The sequence below is a fragment of the Sprattus sprattus genome, assembly GCF_963457725.1.
Source record: "Sprattus sprattus genome assembly, chromosome: 11".
Classification (NCBI taxonomy): domain Eukaryota; kingdom Metazoa; phylum Chordata; class Actinopteri; order Clupeiformes; family Clupeidae; genus Sprattus; species Sprattus sprattus.
The window spans coordinates 28,331,289-28,349,721 of record NC_137909.1 but is presented as its reverse complement, the minus strand read 5'-3'; the positions used below and the strand labels follow the sequence as shown (position 1 = coordinate 28,349,721).

Here is an 18,433-nt window from a genome sequence, read left to right as displayed (position 1 = left end):
CCAACCAAACAAGAGAGGAGAGTTTATGCTTTCTGGAGAGTTCTTTAAATAAACATTAAAAGGCATACGGATTATAGCTGTGTTAACCATAAACACTTAAAGGCAAACACAACCTTTTAGCGGTGTTAACCATAAACATTCAAAGGCATACGGATCACTTTAGCTTTGTTAACCATTGTAGGGACTTTTGTTTTAATATGCACAGGGGTAACAGGTAGGAGACACTTACGTTTTCAGACATGATCATTCCCATTTAAAGACACTGTGCCAAAAAACAAAGACAAATGAAACACATTAGACAACAAAAACTTTGTGTGTGAAATCTAGTTAATATGTCTATGAGAGGGCGTGATGTTCCCCAACTGTGAAGAAACTGACTGAGCCCTTATGAATATAGATTATAGTTTCCGTGACTGCAAAAAGCATGTTAATATAAAACGAATCTTACTCTTCTCGCCTTTGTTTTTCTAACCCTTCTGGATTTAACTGGATGAGTAAGTCATTGAGGTATTAAAACACGGCCCAGTGTGTGGACCTGGAAAAGCACTTGCTGCTGTAAGGAACTCTCATATTCTACGTTATCAGAAAGGTATTTGAACTTGTCTGCTTGTTTCTCAGTGGTTATACTAGGGTCTCATCAGAAACCTGTATGTGATGGGTAGTAAGTCTGCTTCATAGTTTGACTGCCCTCACAGTGTTTATCTGTTACTGTAGCTAAGTTAAGATATGCTGACTCTACTTAACATTTGATTTGAGAGGAATCAGACCGGGCAACAATCCCCACTGTTTACATGTCAGGCAATAATTAACCTGAAAGAGTTTGATAAAATCAACTAATGTATCCTAATGTGAAATCCACACAATACATACAAGACACAAAAATCATGAACACACATGCACAAACACACACACACACACACACACACACACACACACACACACACACACACACACACGCACACACACACACACACACACGCACACACACACACACACACACACATATACTGTCACGCCGAGGGCCAGAATATTATTTTGCGTTTCTGTTCCTTGTTTTATAAACTGCTGAATTATCAATCATCTAAACCCCCATGAGAGGTATACAGTTTTTAAATATAATTGTCAATAATAGTAACAGCTGAGGAAAGTGGAGAACCACTGATTTGAGTTGGAGCAGTTTTGTTTGGCTTTGTAACTTGAGAGACAGGTAAGTTAAGACGTATCAATGTAGTATGACCTGTCTGACTAAGTCTGTAACATGAACTTAATACCTTTCACCAGTATGTAACTTGAAGAACCAACAGAAGTTTGTAATGTTATCTATTTTTTAAAGATGTGTGTTGCTTAAGGAAAAGTTTGTTTTCAACTTACGGTCAGAGAGAGTAACAGAGGCAGCGGTGGAATCTGACAGGTGTGGGAGCGGACCTGACAGGACATGCGTGAATTCTGTGTGGGAGTTGAAGATAATGGAAGTGAATGCATTGTTTGCGTTGTCAGCTGTGCCCCACTCGAGGGATCTGATTGGCTCGACACTGATGTTACGTTACCAGGCTGGCTGGACAGGTTACTGTACAGGACTGTCAGGCTGCACTAGGTACAATATTAAGCGCCAGCGACAATAGGGCGTCATCCTGCCTAAACGCAATACTTACAGTTTAACCTAGGCTGACTTGTGTGTGTGTTGGGGGGGCGGGGTACATGGCTTGTCTGCTTATACTTTAACCCACCTAGTCACAAAATATGTATCTGCATTTTTATGTTAAGGCCTTTTTCATGATTGTGTATGGAACTGGATTTCTCCCCCCAACCTTCACTTAATGGCATGGTATCTGAGGAAATGGTGCCACCTACAGTGTAAAGACACCCTCCACAACACGTTACAAAACATTCCGTCACTGACGTCACAGGCTAACACACGCGTGGTGTGGTGGTCTGGACCTTGTGGCGGGTTTCGTCGAAAAGTTTCTGTCCAAAAACTGCAAATCGTTGCTGCACCTGGAATTTAAAAGCGGCGCTTTTACGTTGACAGAGACAGAGAGACGCATGGGTAAGAGATTCTATGGTTTCACATGTAACAGTTATGCTAGTCAAATCGTGAGTTGCATGCAATTGTGTAATCACTGAAAGCTTGAACGGAGTTTACCGGTATAAGAGAGTCCATATACCTACCCACTTGTGATAGCAGAGTTAGGTGATAAACTAATAGTTTGCATTTTTAGAAACATGGCAAGGAAGAAAACCACGGAAAACATTCAAGCCAAGAACAACAACAATGCGTCGTCAAGCGGTGGGAAGAAGAAACGGAAAAGCGAAACCACAAGCGAATCGCTCACAAAGAAGCTGAAAGCCAAAAAGGATGAAAAAGCCTCAGGTGTGTTTTAGCGTCTCTTGACAATAATATGTGCATATGTTATGAATGCTTTGGCGAGGTTGTGTAATTGAGCCCGCCCCCTTTACACATGTCTGTGTGTCTCTCTCAGGGACAGGAAACAAGCCCCCTGCCCTGAAGTGTTCGGGGATTCAAAAGAAGGGAAATCATGGGAGCATACTGCACTACTTCTACAAGAACTCCCTCGGCCAGAGCATTCACGCACACCTGCGACAGGTAACGACAGAGAGTAATGTTATGCTCCTTTCCTCAGTGTTGGGCGAACAGCGTGGCCGTCTGACTGCAGCTCTAGGGGTGCTTATGTTGTCAACATTTCGTAGTTCAAAACCCAAATATACCGCACATGCTATAAAAGTAATTTAATGATCGTACTCTTAACCAAGTAACTAGCCTAGCTGCAAAAACGACCCATCATATTTGCTTTGATCCTGGTCCTTTCTCAGCACAGTGCACAAAACTGTCTTGAGATGCCGTGTTGTTGTGTGCAAATGCAAGTCTTAATATCTTGAGTCAGTATTTGGCTTTCCTTGTAAATGTTCACACTGGAGTGTCAGTCATGTCCCTCATGGTCTTCTTCCTCTCCCTGTGTGTCCGCTCCCTGTGCTTCCTCATCCTCTCCCTGTGCTCCCTCTTCCTCTCCCTGTGCTTCCTCTCCCTGTGCTTCCTCTTCCTCTCCCTGTGTGTCCTCTCCCTGTGCTTCCTCTTCCTCTCCCTGTGCTTCCTCTCCCTGTGCCTCCTCTTCCTCTCCCTGTGTGTCCTCTCCCTGTGCCTCCTCTTCCTCTCCCTGTGCCTCCTCTTCCTCTCCCTGTGCCTCCTCTCCCTGTGCCTCCTCTTCCTCTCCCTGTGCCTCCTCTTCCTCTCCCTGTGTTTCCTCTTCCTCTCCCTGTGCCTCCTCTTCCTCTCCCTGTGCCTCCTCTTCCTCTCCCTGTGCCTCCTCTTCCTCTCCCTGTGCCTCCTCTTCCTCTCCCTGTGCTTCCTCTTCCTCTCCCTGTGCTTCCTCTTCCTCTCCCTGTGCCTCCTCTTCCTCTCCCTGTGCTTCCTCTCCCTGTGCTTCCTCTTCCTCTCCCGGTGCCTCCTCTTCCTCTCCCTGTGCGTCCTCTTCCTCTCCCTGCGCGTCCTCTTCCTCTCCCTGTCCTTCCTCTTCCTCTCCCTGTGCTTCCTCTTCCTCCTCTAGTGCCTGCAGGAGCCCTTCGTCCGGTCGCTGAGCTCCTACAGGGTCCACAGCACGGCCAGCCCGTTCGACCGCAGGGTCACCTGCCTTGAGTGGCACCCCACGCTCCCCTCCACCCTGGCTGTAGGCTCCAAGGGGGGGGACATCGTACTGTGGGACTACAACGGACCCAACAAGATGTCCTTTGTGCAAGGGGTCAGTATTAGTGTGTGAGTGTGTGTGTGTGTGTGTGTGTGTGTGTGTGTGTGTGTGTGTGTGCATGCGTCCAGAAACTCAATACGTTCCACTTAATTAGTAATCCAGTGAAGTGATTATGAACCAGAGATTGAACTAGATTTTGACAGTGAATTTCAACAGGGTAAGTATATAAAACTGTAGTGTGTACCACTGTGAAGTGCCAGGTAACTTCACCTGTGTGCCAGGTAACTTCACCTGTTGGTCCTCTGGCCCTGGCTCATGAACAGTGTTAAGTAGATGTGCAAATAGCATAAAATACGATAAAGGAACCTTTTTCAAAATCGACAATTTTAAGTCTGCTTGAGGTATTTGCTGATGAGAGGCTTTAGCCTCCATAGGCCCATATCTGTAATGTTAAGAGCCTCATATCTTCAAGCAGATGGGCCCCCCTTTATGTGCTGCGCTTCACCTTAAAGGTGCATTAAGGATTAATAGCTATTCGCTAAAGGTATGCTAGCAGCTAAAACTAACGAAATCTCTTGAAATGTGCTGACTTTGACATTATGACAAACCAATTATTCAACGACTGTCCTTACACAGTCAAACATCAATCATGTGCAACACAAGACTACGCAAGACGGCAAATAAGCTACTTACTAGATCGGCAGAAGGTAATCAAAGTCAGGTCGGCGGGCATCGGCAGGCAAAACTACAGAAGGCAGTTATATGCCTATCGACCCTGCTATGCCATTGGCACGGACGCAATTCTCCATATTAAAAGTCATTGTAGCGCCCCAATTTTTTTTAAGCTGTTATTTTAAGGTTAAACTGCTTATCCTAACCCTAATCCTGAAGCATAATTGTTGCATATTGTGCCTTTAAGATTTCTTCCTGATTAACAGGTTGTTTGCTGTAAGGGGGTTCCAGGCACTGGGCTCTGTAAAGCGCTGTGAGACAATTTGAATGTTTTGTCGCTATATAAACAAAATGGAATTGAATTTCTGTAACATATTGAATGGACGTTTGTTTCTTGTTTAGGACGGGGCTGGACACTCAATCACAGGCATGCAGTTTAACCCTTGCAATGCCAATCAGCTGTTCATCTCCACTATTGGGGGGACAACCACTCTGAGGGATTTCAATGGGACCGTTGTGAAAGTGTTTGTCAACACTGAATCATGGGAGTAAGATAAAGATCTGTCTCTATAACACATAACCCCTCACATAACCCCTCACATGGGCATCTGTCTTTAGTACATAACCGCTCACATTAGCATCTGTCTTCAGTACATAACCGCTCAAATAAGCATTTCGTCTTTAGTACATAATCACGTGAGCATATGGTCTTTAGTACATAACCCCTCACGGGAGCATTTCGTCATTGGTTCATAGACCCCCACGTGAGCCTTTTGGTTTTTAGTAAATAACCCTCATGTGAGAATTTCGTCTTTGTTACATAACCGCTCACGTGAGCATTTGGTCTCATCAAGAAACTCTAGGTGCTGTACTGAATAATTATGGTCTCATTTGGCTGGAGTAGATCTATACGTGTTTGTTTGACTAAATCTGACCTCAGTTTTATGCATCCCCTCTGTACCTTTGTTAGAGCAAAGAGGTACAATTATGGGATGTTGCATGGTCTGTGTGAGTGGATAACACATCTACTGGCGGTCTTAGTGATTTAAAGTTGAAAAATCTGAAAGAGACTCGGCCATTATGAGACAAACTGAACGTGGATCTGCGCTGAGCTTGCCTTTTATTATGTGCTTCTCATCTAAAGTCACACTAAAGTCTCTGTTTGTTTTCACACACCAAGGTGCATGAAGTGTAGCACATCAATCAGGAGCAATGTGTACCCGTGCTGTGAGAGAAACGTAGTATGGTTTAGATGGCTGTAACTGGCTATCTAGCACTATCTGTGGCCCCAGTCCTGTTATTGGTCTACAGTTAACTGAACAGTGTTGTGATTGGTCTGCATTGCAAGGGTCAGCCCTGTGATTGGTCTTCTGTTCCTCAATCGATCCTGTGCGTCTGTCCTGCGTGTGGTCTCTGATCAGTAGTCTGTCCAATGATGTTTGCAGTTTGCTAGTCTGTCTTGTGATTGGTCTCTGATTCGTCACTCAGTCCTGTGATTGGTCTGCAGGTCAGTTATGAGCCCTGTGATTGGCCAGTTATGAGCCCTGTGATTGGTCTGCAGGCCAGTTATGAGCCCTGTGATTGGCCAGATATGACTCATATGCCCTGTGATTGGTCTGCAGGTCAGTTATGAGCCCTGTGATTGGTCTGCAGGTCAGTTATGAGCCCTGTGATTGGTCTGCAGGTCAGTTATTTGCTCTGTGATTGGTCCGTTATGAGCCCATGTGATTTGTGTCTTTGTGTGCTCACAGAAAGGAGCGGGTGATTTCATTGGTGGGATGAAGTTCTGTCCGTCGGACTTGTCGAGAGTCTATGCGGCTTCGGGCGACGGTTCCCTGACTCTGCAAAGCTTTCAGGGTCTTCCCTCTCAGACCCTCTCCAAAGCCCAGGACTGTGGCCACACTCACCATAATGTCTGGTGAGGAAGTAGAGAATCACAGAAATAGGAAGCATACTTTGCAAAAAAAGAAGTAGACCCAGTAGTCTGAACGTGCTTCCTTTGCAGGTCAAGGAAGGTAGAATTGAAGTGGGCAAAACGGTTGGGTTTAATTAATGCACATTTGCATGTCATTATAATCAATGAACTCTGTTAACAAAAGTTCCTCTGCTTGAAGAATACGACCTTAGTTCCAAAGAGAAGTGTTCTGGAACTGTTTCCCTCAACTTCATAAAAGCGGTTCAATTCTGAAGAACACTTCTCCGCCCTCTAGAACTATGCCAGCAAAGGGGGTGTTTCATTTGTGTGTAAATGTCTTTTTAAAGTTTTAAAGAACTCCTTAAGAAACCTCAAAGGTTCTTTATAGTGTTTGCAGGGGTCCTGTTGCTAGTGTTGGCAGGTGCATTGTGTGTGTTTTATAGTGATTTGTCTATGTAGTGGGATGGTGTGTGTTTTATAGTGATTTGTCTATGCAGTGGGATGGTGTGTGTTTTATAGTGATTTGTCTATGCAGTGATATGTTCTGACTGTTGCAGCCTAGCTACAGAAGTAGCCTTTAAACAAATTTGATACCCGATGATAATGATGATGGCGGCATATTTCACAGTCTCATAGTTTGGATACAGAAATCAGTAATGGATGAAAAGACCAAAAGCTCCTCAGTGTAGTCGGAGTTTATCACCCTGTTCTTTTATTTTGGTCTTGCTTTCAGACTGAATATGAGAGTTTTTCAAACCAAGACCCCAACCATGGTAGTCCGGGCTGAAAAGACTTCCCTGCTCTAAATGCCTTAGTTTCAGAATATACCACACTGACACTTAATTCGAGAATAGGAGAACATTAATATTACTTTTTTTTTCATCATTCATAATATCATCATCTTATGAAAACTTGAATCGTGCTTACCCTGATGAATTGTCTCCTCCAGTTACTGGTATTGCTGCGTTGATGTGTCGGCTAGCCGCCAGATGCTAGCAACAGGGGACAACACTGGACGACTTGTCCTTCTGGGCTTGGATGGTCACAAGGTGTGTGTGCACATTTCTGGCATATCCTCCTGCCTTGGCAAGTCCAGAGTGTCTTTATATTTGAGTAGTTACTTATGTAGAACAATACTTCTAAAGGTGAAGTTCATATGCATATCTCGTATACATTAGGCACAGTTCATCTCTGGAGGAGGTTTGTACATACAGCCTAATGCTAATATGTACATAGATACAGACACATAGCATAACCGCTGGCACACTGACAAAGGAGAGTTGTCATAGTATTTAGACTTTATCTATTGCACATAATATATCATTGAACTTGTATGTAATAAACCTGAGGCCTTTCAGCATGTGTAAGTTTGCCTACTTTAAATTGACATAGTATTCTAGCGCTTCACTAGATCTAAGCCCACCAAGCACATTAGCTGCTGCTACCCTAGATGAGGTAGAGGTCCTCTCCAAGCACATTAGCTGCTGCTACCCTAGATGTGGTAAAGGTCCTCTCCAAGCACATTAGCTGCTGCTACCCTAGATGTGGTAAAGGTCCTCTCCAAGCACATTAGCTGCTGCTACCCTAGATGTGGTAAAGGTCCTCTCCAAGCACATTAGCCGCTGCTACCCTAGATGTGGTAAAGGTCCTCCCCAAGCACATTAGCCGCTGCTACCCTAGATGTGGTAAAGGTCCTCTCCAAGCACATTAGCCGCTGCTACCCTAGATGTGGTAAAGGTCCTCTCCAAGCACATTAGCCGCTGCTACCCTAGATGTGGTAAAGGTCCTCTCCAAGCACATTAGCTGCTGCTACCCTAGATGTGGTAGAGGTCCTCTCCAAGCACATTAGCTGCTGCTACCCTAGATGTGGTAGAGGTCCCCTCCAAGCACATTAGCTACCCTAGATGTGGTAGAGGTCCCCTCCAAGCACATTAGCTACCCTAGATGTGGTAGAGGTCCTCTCCAAGCACATTAGCTACCCTAGATGTGGTAGAGGTCCTCTCCAAGCACATTAGCTACCCTAGATGTGGTAGAGGTCCTCTCCAGGGCCAGCTATCTTGCTCTTCCAGATGCTGATGTATTGCTGGATCAGTGCATCCTGTGGTGAGACATTTTTAACTAAAGGGTTCATTTTTAAGTTTATTTGTTTACATTTCTGTGTAGATATTTGAGGACAAGCTGCACAAAGCCAAACTGACACATGCAGAGTTCAACCCTCGCTGTGACTGGCTCTTGGCCACGGCGTCTGTCGACAGCACTGTCAAACTCTGGGACCTGAGAAACCTCAAGGACAAGAAGAGCTTTCTGCACGAAATGCAGCATAACAAACCAGTTAACTCGGGTAAGAGTCTGTTATTTCACCTCAAAGGGATCAATGTTGAATCAAACATCCATGAACTATATAGTTTTGTTACTTTGTATTAATTACATGTGTTATTAAATTATAATTAATACAGACCATCAGTATGCTTTATAAATGAATATGTATTCATAATGAGAAACAATATTTCTGCATCTTATGTTGGGATTGTCGTAGAAAATCTCTAGACAAAAACTGTACCCTTTCTTACATTTATAGCATGCAAACAGATGAGCGCTAGTTCATAAAGTGTCTGAGACAATCATTCAGAGATCAATCATTCAGTGATCAATCATTCAGAGATCAGTCATTCAGGGATCGATCATTCAGGGATCAATCATTTTATATACCTCCCAGTCTCCTTCTAGTTTCACTTCATCACTTGTCACAGTGGCTATCAGTGTGACGGGACCTTTTGGGCTTTATCTACTTCTCTGTAGACCTCTGAGTAATAACCCAGGGTTAACCCTTCCCTTTTCTGCTATACTTCCTGGTATGATGACGGTGGCAAAGCCATTACACCTGAGTCACTATATGTTATTGATTATACTATAAGCTGTCAGGAACTATTATCAGGGGTAGTTTGTGCTTTTATTATTGCTTATGAGTATGTGAAAATGAACCCTTCAGGATATAGATGTAGTATTATATAATGCTGTAATGTGGACACACTTTATTCTGCTGTCTCTGTGACGGTAACGGTCTCCTTCTCTGACGCTGTCTCCTTCTCTGACGCTGTCTCCCTCTCTGACGCTGTCTCCCTCTCTGACGCTGTCTCCTTCTCTGACGCTGTCTCCCTCTCTGACGCTGTCTCCTTCTCTGACGCTGTCTCTCTCTCTCTTACGCTGTCTCCTTCTCTGACGCTGTCTCCTTCTCTGACGCTGTCTCCCTCTCTGACGCTGTCTCCTTCTCTGACGCTGTCTCTCTCTCTGACGCTGTCTCCCTCTCTGACGCTGTCTCCTTCTCTGACGCTGTCTCTCTCTCTCTTACGCTGTCTCCTTCTCTGACGCTGTCTCCTTCTCTGACGCTGTCTCCCTCTCTGACGCTGTCTCCCTCTCTGACGCTGTCTCCTTCTCTGACGCTGTCTCTCTCTCTCTTACGCTGTCTCCTTCTCTGACGCTGTCTCCTTCTCTGACGCTGTCTCCCTCTCTGACGCTGTCTCCTTCTCTGACGCTGTCTCTCTCTCTGACGCTGTCTCCTTCTCTGACGCTGTCTCCCTCTCTGACGCTGTCTCCTTCTCTGACGCTGTCTCTCTCTCTGACGCTGTCTCCTTCTCTGACGCTGTCTCTTTCTCTCTGACGCTGTCTTCCTCTCTGACGCCGTCTCTCTCTCTCTGATGCTGTCTCCCTCTCTGACGCTGTCTCTCTCTCTTACGCTGTCTCCTTCTCTGACGCTGTCTCTCTCTCTAACGCTGTCTCCTTCTCTGACGCTGTCTCCTTCTCTGATGCTGTCTCCCTCTCTGACGCTGTCTCCTTCTCTGATGCTGTCTCCCTCTCTGACGCTGTCTCCTTCTCTGACGCTGTCTCTTTCTCTCTGACGCTGTCTCTTTCTCTGACGCTGTCTCTTTCTCTGACACTGTCTCTCTCTCTCTGATGCTGTCTCCGTCTCTGACGCTGTCTCTTTCTCTCTGACGCTGTCTCTCTCTCTTACGCTGTCTCCGTCTCTGACGCCGTCTCTTTCTCTCTGACGCTGTCTCCCTCTCTTACGCTGTCTCCTTCTCTGACGCTGTCTCTTTCTCTGACACTGTCTTCCTCTCTGACGCTGTCTCTCTCTCTCTCTGATGCTGTCTCCTTCTCTGACGCTGTCTCCTTCTCTGATGCTGTCTCCCTCTCTGACGCTGTCTCCCTCTCTGACGCTGTCTCCTTCTCTGACGCTGTCTCTTTCTCTGACACTGTCTCTTTCTCTGACGCTGTCTCCGTCTCTGACGCTGTCTTCCTCTCTGACGCTGTCTCTCTCTCTCTGATGCGGTCTCCCTCTCTGACACTTTCTCCCTGGCCACCCAGCCTATTTCAACCCCACGGACAGCTCAAAGCTCCTCACCACAGACCAAGGGGATGAGATCAGGGTCTACGCCTCGTCTGATTGGTCCAAGCCTGAGCACATCATTCAGCATCCTCACAGGCATTTCCAGCACATCACGTCCATCAAGGTCAGACTCTCGTCATGGACACAGTCCAGATGTCCCTCTGGATTACATTTACATTTAGTCATTTAGATTACATTTAGATTACATTTAGTCATTTAGCAGTTGCTTTCTTTCAAAGCGACTTACAAGGATGAATACACATTTCTTACATTTACACTGATGGCACACTGCACATCAGGAGCAATTAGGGGTTCAGTGTCTTGCTCAAGGACGCTTCGACAGGGAATCAAACTAGCAACTTTCTGATTACTAAACGACTTTTCTACCTCCTGTACCACTGTCGCCCCAATCAATGCAGTATCTATCTATCTGATAAGCTGTTTGACTGTCTGTGAGTGACATATTACGTGTCACAGTGTCATTGTGGTAAAAGGTTAATATACACATTGTCATGCGTTACCTTTAGTATTTTGGGTTTTGAGGGCAGTCCTTTCTTAGCTACTTTCAGTATTAACGAGCAACCTATAAAGTATTAGCTGGCAGTATCATGTGCGCTTACAGTATGATTCACACTCTAAGTATGATTCACACTCTCACTCTTAGGGGTGTGTGCATACTTTTGTATTATCTAATGTATGCAGGATACAGGAAATGGAGGTCACTAACTCATGAGGCAAAATCGGATATTTGAAATCCAGTAGAGGAATATGTACATGCATGTACCAGTACACACGTGTTGTACCACTCTCAAACATCTGCTTTTTCTTGCAGGCCACCTGGCATCCAATATATGACCTCATAGTAGCTGGCCGTTACCCTGACGACCGCATCTGCGTTGGTGATGTCAGGTCCGTTGACATCTTTGACGCCAACACAGGGGCTCTGGAGTGTCAGATGCTGGACCCGAACACAAAGGGCATCATTTCTGTAAGTGGACTTTTCCAGGAGAATTTTTTCTTTTCTTTTTTTTTAAGATTTAGATTAAGGCCCAATTTACACACAGGTTTTCGCGATGTCGGCACAGCCTGTACAACGACAGTTTTTTTCAGCGTCTAAACGCAAATGTAACTGTCGGTGTGCCGATGTCGGACGAATTTCAGCCGACAGCCCCGTACCATTCGCCCGACAGCCCATCGGGAGTCCCCGACATCTTCAAAGTGCGTGTAAACGCGACCCGACATCTGTAAGGCATATTACAGACAGTGTTGCTAGGCAACATAGCTATCAACAGAGGCAAACTGAGACACTTCCTGCGGTGTGTGTAAATGCGCCCCGACATCTACGCGCAGAAGTCGCGCAGATGTCGCCGACATCGCGAAAAACCTGTGTGTAAATTGGGCCTAATATTTATCAACAGAAAAGAGTAGACAGGAAATGATTAGGAGATTAGGGACGGGAGCAGGAAAAGACCTCAGGCCGAACTTGAAACCTGGGTCCTCATGGGGGATGGACCTGTATGTGGTATGCGCCATGGCTCCCCCTTTCATGCGAAACGGAGGGTTGGCTCTGAAAGTTCTGCAAGTTAATGTGGGGAGATCTGTGGTTTGGGTCGTGGTGCAAGAATGCAGAAAGGCTGTTGAAAAGATGTTGAATGTTGACTCACTAATTTGTTACAGACAGGGCTCTAGCAAACAAGGGGCAATTTGAAGATCAAGGCAGAACGCAATAAGATTTTCCACGCAATACATTCCTGTTCACTAATAAATGACTGTTGAGCTTTTGTAATGGTGTCGGTAGTTAAGTAATTTACATAACTTGTAACCTCCATGTGGTGAACCTAATTCTTCACACACTGACGATGGCTTAAGGCCGAAACGCGTCTGTGCAAAATTAACTGGTCTTATTATTAAGGAGAAAAGCTTGAGAGTGCGGTTTTTATTCTACTAATAGTTAACATTCTTTTACTCGCACCCGAAAACGCATTTATATTTTGTTTTGAAGTAGAGCGCGCCTATCCCTACTAGAACTTAATTCTTCTCCCCGTGCTTCATCCTTCCAGTTGAACAAGTTTAACCCCCTGGGAGATGTGCTGGCCTCAGCAATGGGTATGTACTTTCTCAATGTTATTGTATTTTAACTACTGTTCAATATTAGGACTTATGGTCAATTTGTATGGTTATATTGTATTATTTGCCTTTTATTGACATTGTACAGCACTTTGATCAGTGTATGCTGTGTTTAAATTTGCTCTATAAATACAATGTACTTACAATTTACTTACTAGTGTGATAGGCTTTTGGTGAAATTATAGTACAGTCTATAATCTCTTGCCATTTAAAAAAAAACACTCTGTTAACACACATCAAACAATTTCTAAAAGGTCTGTTAGTATCTAAAAAAGAGTATCTTTAACATTTAAGTAATTCATATTTTATGTCATCGTTTCAAATTGCAGGCTTCAATATCCTGGTTTGGAACAGAGAAGACGTTGTGAATGGTATGCAGGAAAGCCTGCTGAAGAAGAAGATGGAGGAGAGCAGAAGCCAAGCTGGACCGTCTAGAGCGCGAAGTCGCCCACAGCGCCCTCCCAGGGACAGAAGGGGAACTGCAGAAGATTTGAAGCTGAAGAAGAAATTGGCATCGCTGGAGTCAACAGAGACAAAATCCAAGACACAGAGGAACAGAAAGAAATTGGATTGAAACTCCGCCACGTCTCAGTATTTGTGCTGAATTACCTCGGAGAAAACCACTACGTAATATTACAAGTTGTCCTTAAACAGACCTTTATTTTCCAGATTAGGATCAAGGCTTTTGTGACCAGCCAAACTTTCCCTGCTGTCAGTACACAAAATGTTACACGTCAAACTGTTTTCTGTTATGTATGTTTAAATTGATATATCGATACTTTTGTACATTAAAGTTTATATATTGCTTGTTAACACCTTGAGCATTTTGCTTGGCATCAGTACAGATGATCATCTGAAGCTTGGTAACTTGAGGATGACAACATTGAATAACCAGGGAACCATAAATTGTTAAATGGAGAAAAAAGTCTTCATAAAAAAGGGTATGATATAGCATAATATAATTACTGCCCTTAATAACCAAATGTATTATTTTTTACCACTCAGGAATAGAAATGCTTATGCATTGGCATTGATCCTATTGTCTCAATACCGCCTAAAGCTTTACACCTGCCCTGCGCAGTTCTGATCCCTAACGTCTCAGTACCACCTAAAGCTTGACACTGGCCCTGCGCAGTTCAACAAATGTGACATTAGCCAGGCGGCCCAGGACATCAGTCCAGGCTCGCTGCTCTTTCTCCGGGCGCTGCCGTCTGGCCTGGTAGGCGGAGTAGACGGTCCCTAGGACGAGCGCCTCGAAGCGGCTCGAGCTGATAGGCTTGTCCTGGCGCTCCAGGCTGAGGGCCATGCCCTCCAGGGCGGAGAGGCTCTTGGGGATGTTGTCGTTGAGGATGGACCGGAAGGCTCGCCCCTGCCGCATGGAGGCCAGCTCCCCATCAAGCATGGCTATGTTGTTATCAGCGTCAATCTCTAGGCCCCTCAGCAGAAACTAAATGCAGAGAGTGGACTGTGTGAGACCGAGTAAGCAGTAGGAGTCGTTAAACCTACCCCCTTTACTCAATGTATAAACTTCAGGCAATAGGCTAAGGGCCATACCTCAAACATCAGATTGGCATCACTGACAGACTTGACGAAGCCTTGGGGATTACGACCCCCCTGGTTACCAGGAGAAGCATCTGCCAGGAGCGTGTACGTCCTTGCAACTACACAGACCAGATCAGCACACAGAACAGAAGAGTAAATGACGAGCAAGTTGAAGCAAGTTAAAACAGCGCAAACGCCCAATTCTGGTCCGTTTCCATGGAAATTCCCATGTACTGAGATCGCCCATCTGCTGCGGTGTTTATCATGGCAGGCAGGGGCGCAGATAGCACTGGGGACGGGGACGGGGACGGGGGGGGGCGGGCAAGTCCTCCCCCAGATTCATAGTGACCCCTGATCTGTCCCCCCCACTCTCCCTACGTAAGACGACAATCATCAGTTAATAACTCTGCACACTGTGCACAGCTGATTAGGCGATGTTAGCGTCCCCCCCCCCCCCCCCCCAGTTTAAAACCCCCATCTGCACCGCTTATGGCAGGACGGGAGGAAGCCAGTGGAATTCAGACTATTCGATGCTGGCCCTGAACCGAAGCGAGGGGCGTGTAAAACAGTGTCTCGGTTCACCACTGGATAAAAAAATATTTTCTTCTACAATAAGTAAGGTTATTGTAGAAAAGAAATACAACATTAGATGATCGTTTGGCTGCCTCACCTTGATTTATGTTATGTGGCGCAGTGATATTTTGTTTTCCATACCACAAATTATGATTTAATTCACGAGTGAGATATTGTCAACTTAGATTTAGGTTATGGAAAACTAGTCATTTTATGAAAAAAAAATAGGCAAATTTCATCTAGATGCGTAACGTAAATAACGTGAAGCCTATCGGACACTTGAAGAAACTCTCAGACGCATGTAGGCTATGCATGCTTACAACAATTATCATAAACTAGCAACATCTCACCTGACATGTCGCAAAGATCCTTCAGTCCACCAAGTCCGAAGAAAAGCCACGCAGTTACAAACCACGGCGTTTTTGCTTGCATTTTGGTGGGTAAATACTACCGTCCGCTTGATGAGAGCTGCTGGCCAATGCACTCAGTCTTTTCCGTCCCTTATTGGAATACTTTCCATCTCAATTCCCCGGTACGCTATGGTGGCTCGATTATAGGTCTAGTTTTCCACCTGCGAAAATCGCTTCATGCTAAAGAGCGAATGTATAAACTTTCTTTGTTAAAGTTTTGTAACATTTGATGATTTTCACTCAACCACCAGTTATTACTTGTAGACTTCGTCACTAATCCTACTAAGGGCTACTAATCCTAAATTACCCTGGCCTGCTTTAAACTCATAAATAAATTGCCTGTTATTTACTTCGTATTAATTATCCCGTTAGAAATGTATGTAAATGCCTGTTGGGGTTTCCAGACCTGCGATGACAGACCTCCGACACATGGTGGCAGCAGTGGGAAAAAATGGCTTTAAGAATGGTGGTGACTCGATAAACAAACAAAAAATGTTGTATTGTTTATACCTCAGCTTGTAAAACTTCCCTGAAGAAACTTGTATTGTCTATACGGCAGCTTGTAAAACTTCCCTGAAGAAACTAGAATACAGTTTAAAGCCCTAAGAATAGTGACAACAACACCTACAAGTGCTCTGGTGGAGGCAGAGGTAACCCCTCGCAGTCTAAGATTCACTAAACTTTCACTAACATATTGGGTCAGATTGCAGGGAAGTGTTAACAATCCAGGGATATCAGTACTTAAGGATTGTTGGGAGTATTACAACAAGTCTAGTGAGGCATAGATCATCAGATCAATGTGGAATTAAAACTCTAGAATTGAGTCCAGCATTAGCTCTGAGTGGTGTTCCTCCATGGATACTTCCATTCCCAAATATAGATACAGAACTGTTAAATCAAAAGAAGGAACTTCCAGAAGGTGACCAGTTTTTGTTTTTACAGCGTATTGCTACCTGAATTCTTTATTGATTCCTTAAAATATTTACAGATGGATCCAAGGACATAAGCAGTGGTCATGTGGTAGGAATTTATATCCTAGAATTTAAAAGAAGATATGAATTTAGACTAACTCATTTTGATCTGTTTATGTAATTGAAATGGTAGGAATCAAAACGGCACTGAGATGGATTGAAAAATGAAACCTCTTAATTCAATTGTACTGATTCCAAAGTTTTGAGGGGACATCCTCACGAGATGATCTTATTTTAGAAATCAAATATCTTTTAGCAAACATTAGGAACCTAGGGATTATAGTTCAGTTTTGCTCGGTCCCAGCACATATCGGAATTAAAGGGAATGACATGGCTGATAAAATAGCACAAAAGGCTCTGGAAAAAGAACATATAGGCATTAAGATTCCGATAGGAAAAGGTGAAACTAAAAGTCTAATAAAGATAGAGACCTGAGACCATGCAAAGATGACAAGATGAATAGGAATCTGATCTTATACTCAACAGTATCATTAAGGACAGAGCCATGTAGGAGGGAAAAGAGTCTCCCCAGTGGTATATCTCTAAGACTAGGTCATACAGGTCCTCATTCCACACTGAAGATGATAGGAAGGGGTAATGGTGTATGTGCAGAATGTAATGTTAAGGAAGATGTTAAACATGTTATTTCTAATGGTAAGAAATATGATAATTTCAGAATGAAGCGGCAAGAGGTCGAAGCTGAAAATGGTATAGGCTTTACATTATATTCTAGAGCAAGGGATGCAACGAGACAGAATCAAATCTTTTTTTGTACGTTTTTGAAAGATACAGGTCTAATGAAAAGAATTGAATTATTATTTTATTTTTTTAATAATAGTCTAGCTTTGCTGTAAGTCCCTCTACACACTCCTGTATACTAGGTGGCGGTATACGCTATTATCACTGTAACCCGCCAGAAAGAAGAAGAATAGCAAGAAGAAGAATATAAACAAAAAAACACTTGGGAATCGCGGTTTTTACTTTACCGTGTCTGTCTTTAGCATACATCACTGCACATGATGACATGCAAAGAAACCGGTACAGTTCAACTTTTATACTTGAAAACATGCAATAGCAAAACCGTTGTTCAATGTTGTGCAATTCCTCATTTGTTTGGAGCCAGGGAGTTGAAATAAATTAGTTGCAGGCTAGCAACTAGCTAACCAGGCTTGTAGTTGTTGTTGTGATGTTGTGCAGCTAGCTAACCATAGTTAGCTTACGATATATGGCATCAGAGTTTTGACTGAGGACTTCACAGTCCTGTCATCCACTGTGATGTGGCGCGCTACTCATGTTTGTAGTCTTTACTCAACTTCCACTCCACTTCAACAGGCCATTGTTAGGTGACTATCTCAGAAGTTTGCTTCTACAAGTGTGTTACGGTTGCTAGCTTAGTTAGCTTGCTGAATTAATCATATTGGCGATTTAAAGGTGTAAGCTTTATATTGTTAAATCGATTGTAGTGCTCAGATTAATTAAACTGCACAGTTTTTCCTGGGTGCAAAATAGGGTTTGACATTTTAAACACACACACACACACACACAACCAATCACCCGTGTGACGGACATTTTAAATCGTCAGACTTGTTTTTAGACTGACTGATCCAGCTGCTGGAGTCGAATGAGAGAACTCCTTTGGATTTGGTGACCACCATTTTCAGGTAAGCCGTTCAGCTGTTTCTGTCATCCATTTCAGGCCTACTGCAGATGTTGACGAAAAGGCTATTTTGACCTTTCGAGTCGTTATACAAAAAAACAGATTGTTCAGTAAAATAAACATCCACTCTGGTTTATTTTCAGACACTATGGAGTGTGGAGATGAGGGAGGTCTGAGCGTCGGGGGCTCGGTGGGAGAAGACAACTACTTTCAGGGGTACACCTTCACCGATCGTTCTCACTCCAGCCGGTTGGTAAAGAGCATCATGGACTTGTGTCTAGAAGACGGTCTATTTGCAGATGTCACCGTCCTGGTCGATGGCAAAGAGTTCCAGCTTCATCGCCTTGTTCTCTCTGCGCAGAGCAGCTTTTTCCGCTCCATGTTCACGTCCAATCTACGGGAGACCCACGACCGCAACGTTGAACTCAAAGACGTCAGTGCGCGCGTATTCCAGTTGCTGGTGGACTACATCTACCACGGG

General features: G+C 44.3%; 3 protein-coding genes across 3 annotated transcripts in view; 2 read left to right on the top strand and 1 right to left on the bottom strand.

The window, feature by feature from the left end:
* Nucleotides 1-1,916: 1,916 nt before the first annotated feature.
* On the top strand, nt 1,917-13,517 carry ddb2 (damage-specific DNA binding protein 2). The gene is made up of 11 exons (XM_080847377.1): nt 1,917-2,047; nt 2,220-2,371; nt 2,481-2,605; nt 3,564-3,755; nt 6,125-6,291; nt 7,238-7,337; nt 8,452-8,629; nt 10,651-10,796; nt 11,505-11,660; nt 12,733-12,778; nt 13,129-13,517. Exons 2-11 carry the CDS (start codon nt 2,224-2,226, stop codon nt 13,371-13,373), a joined length of 1,503 nt encoding a protein of 500 aa, XP_080703503.1. The 5' UTR covers nt 1,917-2,047; nt 2,220-2,223; the 3' UTR covers nt 13,374-13,517.
* A 166-nt stretch (nt 13,518-13,683) lies between these two features.
* On the bottom strand, nt 13,684-15,382 carry LOC308372244 (protein FAM180B). Its single transcript, XM_080847383.1, has 3 exons — nt 15,265-15,382; nt 14,354-14,460; nt 13,684-14,246 (listed from the first exon to the last, which is right to left on the bottom strand). The coding sequence occupies exons 1-3, from the start codon at nt 15,344-15,346 to the stop codon at nt 13,908-13,910; spliced, it is 528 nt and encodes a 175-aa protein (XP_080703509.1). The 5' UTR covers nt 15,347-15,382; the 3' UTR covers nt 13,684-13,907.
* Nucleotides 15,383-17,902: 2,520 nt separating this feature from the next.
* The window catches only part of kbtbd4 (kelch repeat and BTB (POZ) domain containing 4), a 3,901-nt gene continuing 3,370 nt past the window's right edge, over nt 17,903-18,433 (top strand). Inside the window, exons 1-2 of the mRNA XM_080847376.1 lie at nt 17,903-17,956; nt 18,096-18,433. The exon at nt 18,096-18,433 is cut by the window's right edge and continues 129 nt beyond it. Of these exons, the coding sequence (XP_080703502.1) occupies nt 18,101-18,433 (333 nt within the window). The 5' untranslated portion in view covers nt 17,903-17,956; nt 18,096-18,100. The remainder of the gene's footprint in view (nt 17,957-18,095) is intronic.

Excerpts from the sequence above, each read along its gene's own strand:
- LOC308372244 (XM_080847383.1), bottom strand. The coding sequence starts at position 15,346 with ATGCAAGCAAAAACGCCGTGGTTTGTAACTGCGTGGCTTTTCTTCGGA. Across the intron at positions 14,461-15,264 it reads GGATCTTTGCGACATGTCAG|TTGCAAGGACGTACACGCTC; the intron begins GTGAGATGTTGC and ends TGGTCTGTGTAG. Across the intron at positions 14,247-14,353 it reads ATGCCAATCTGATGTTTGAG|TTTCTGCTGAGGGGCCTAGA; the intron begins GTATGGCCCTTA and ends CTCTGCATTTAG.
- ddb2 (XM_080847377.1), top strand. The coding sequence starts at position 2,224 with ATGGCAAGGAAGAAAACCACGGAAAACATTCAAGCCAAGAACAACAAC. Across the intron at positions 3,756-6,124 it reads AGATGTCCTTTGTGCAAGGG|AAAGGAGCGGGTGATTTCAT; the intron begins GTCAGTATTAGT and ends GTGTGCTCACAG. Across the intron at positions 10,797-11,504 it reads AGCACATCACGTCCATCAAG|GCCACCTGGCATCCAATATA; the intron begins GTCAGACTCTCG and ends TTTTTCTTGCAG.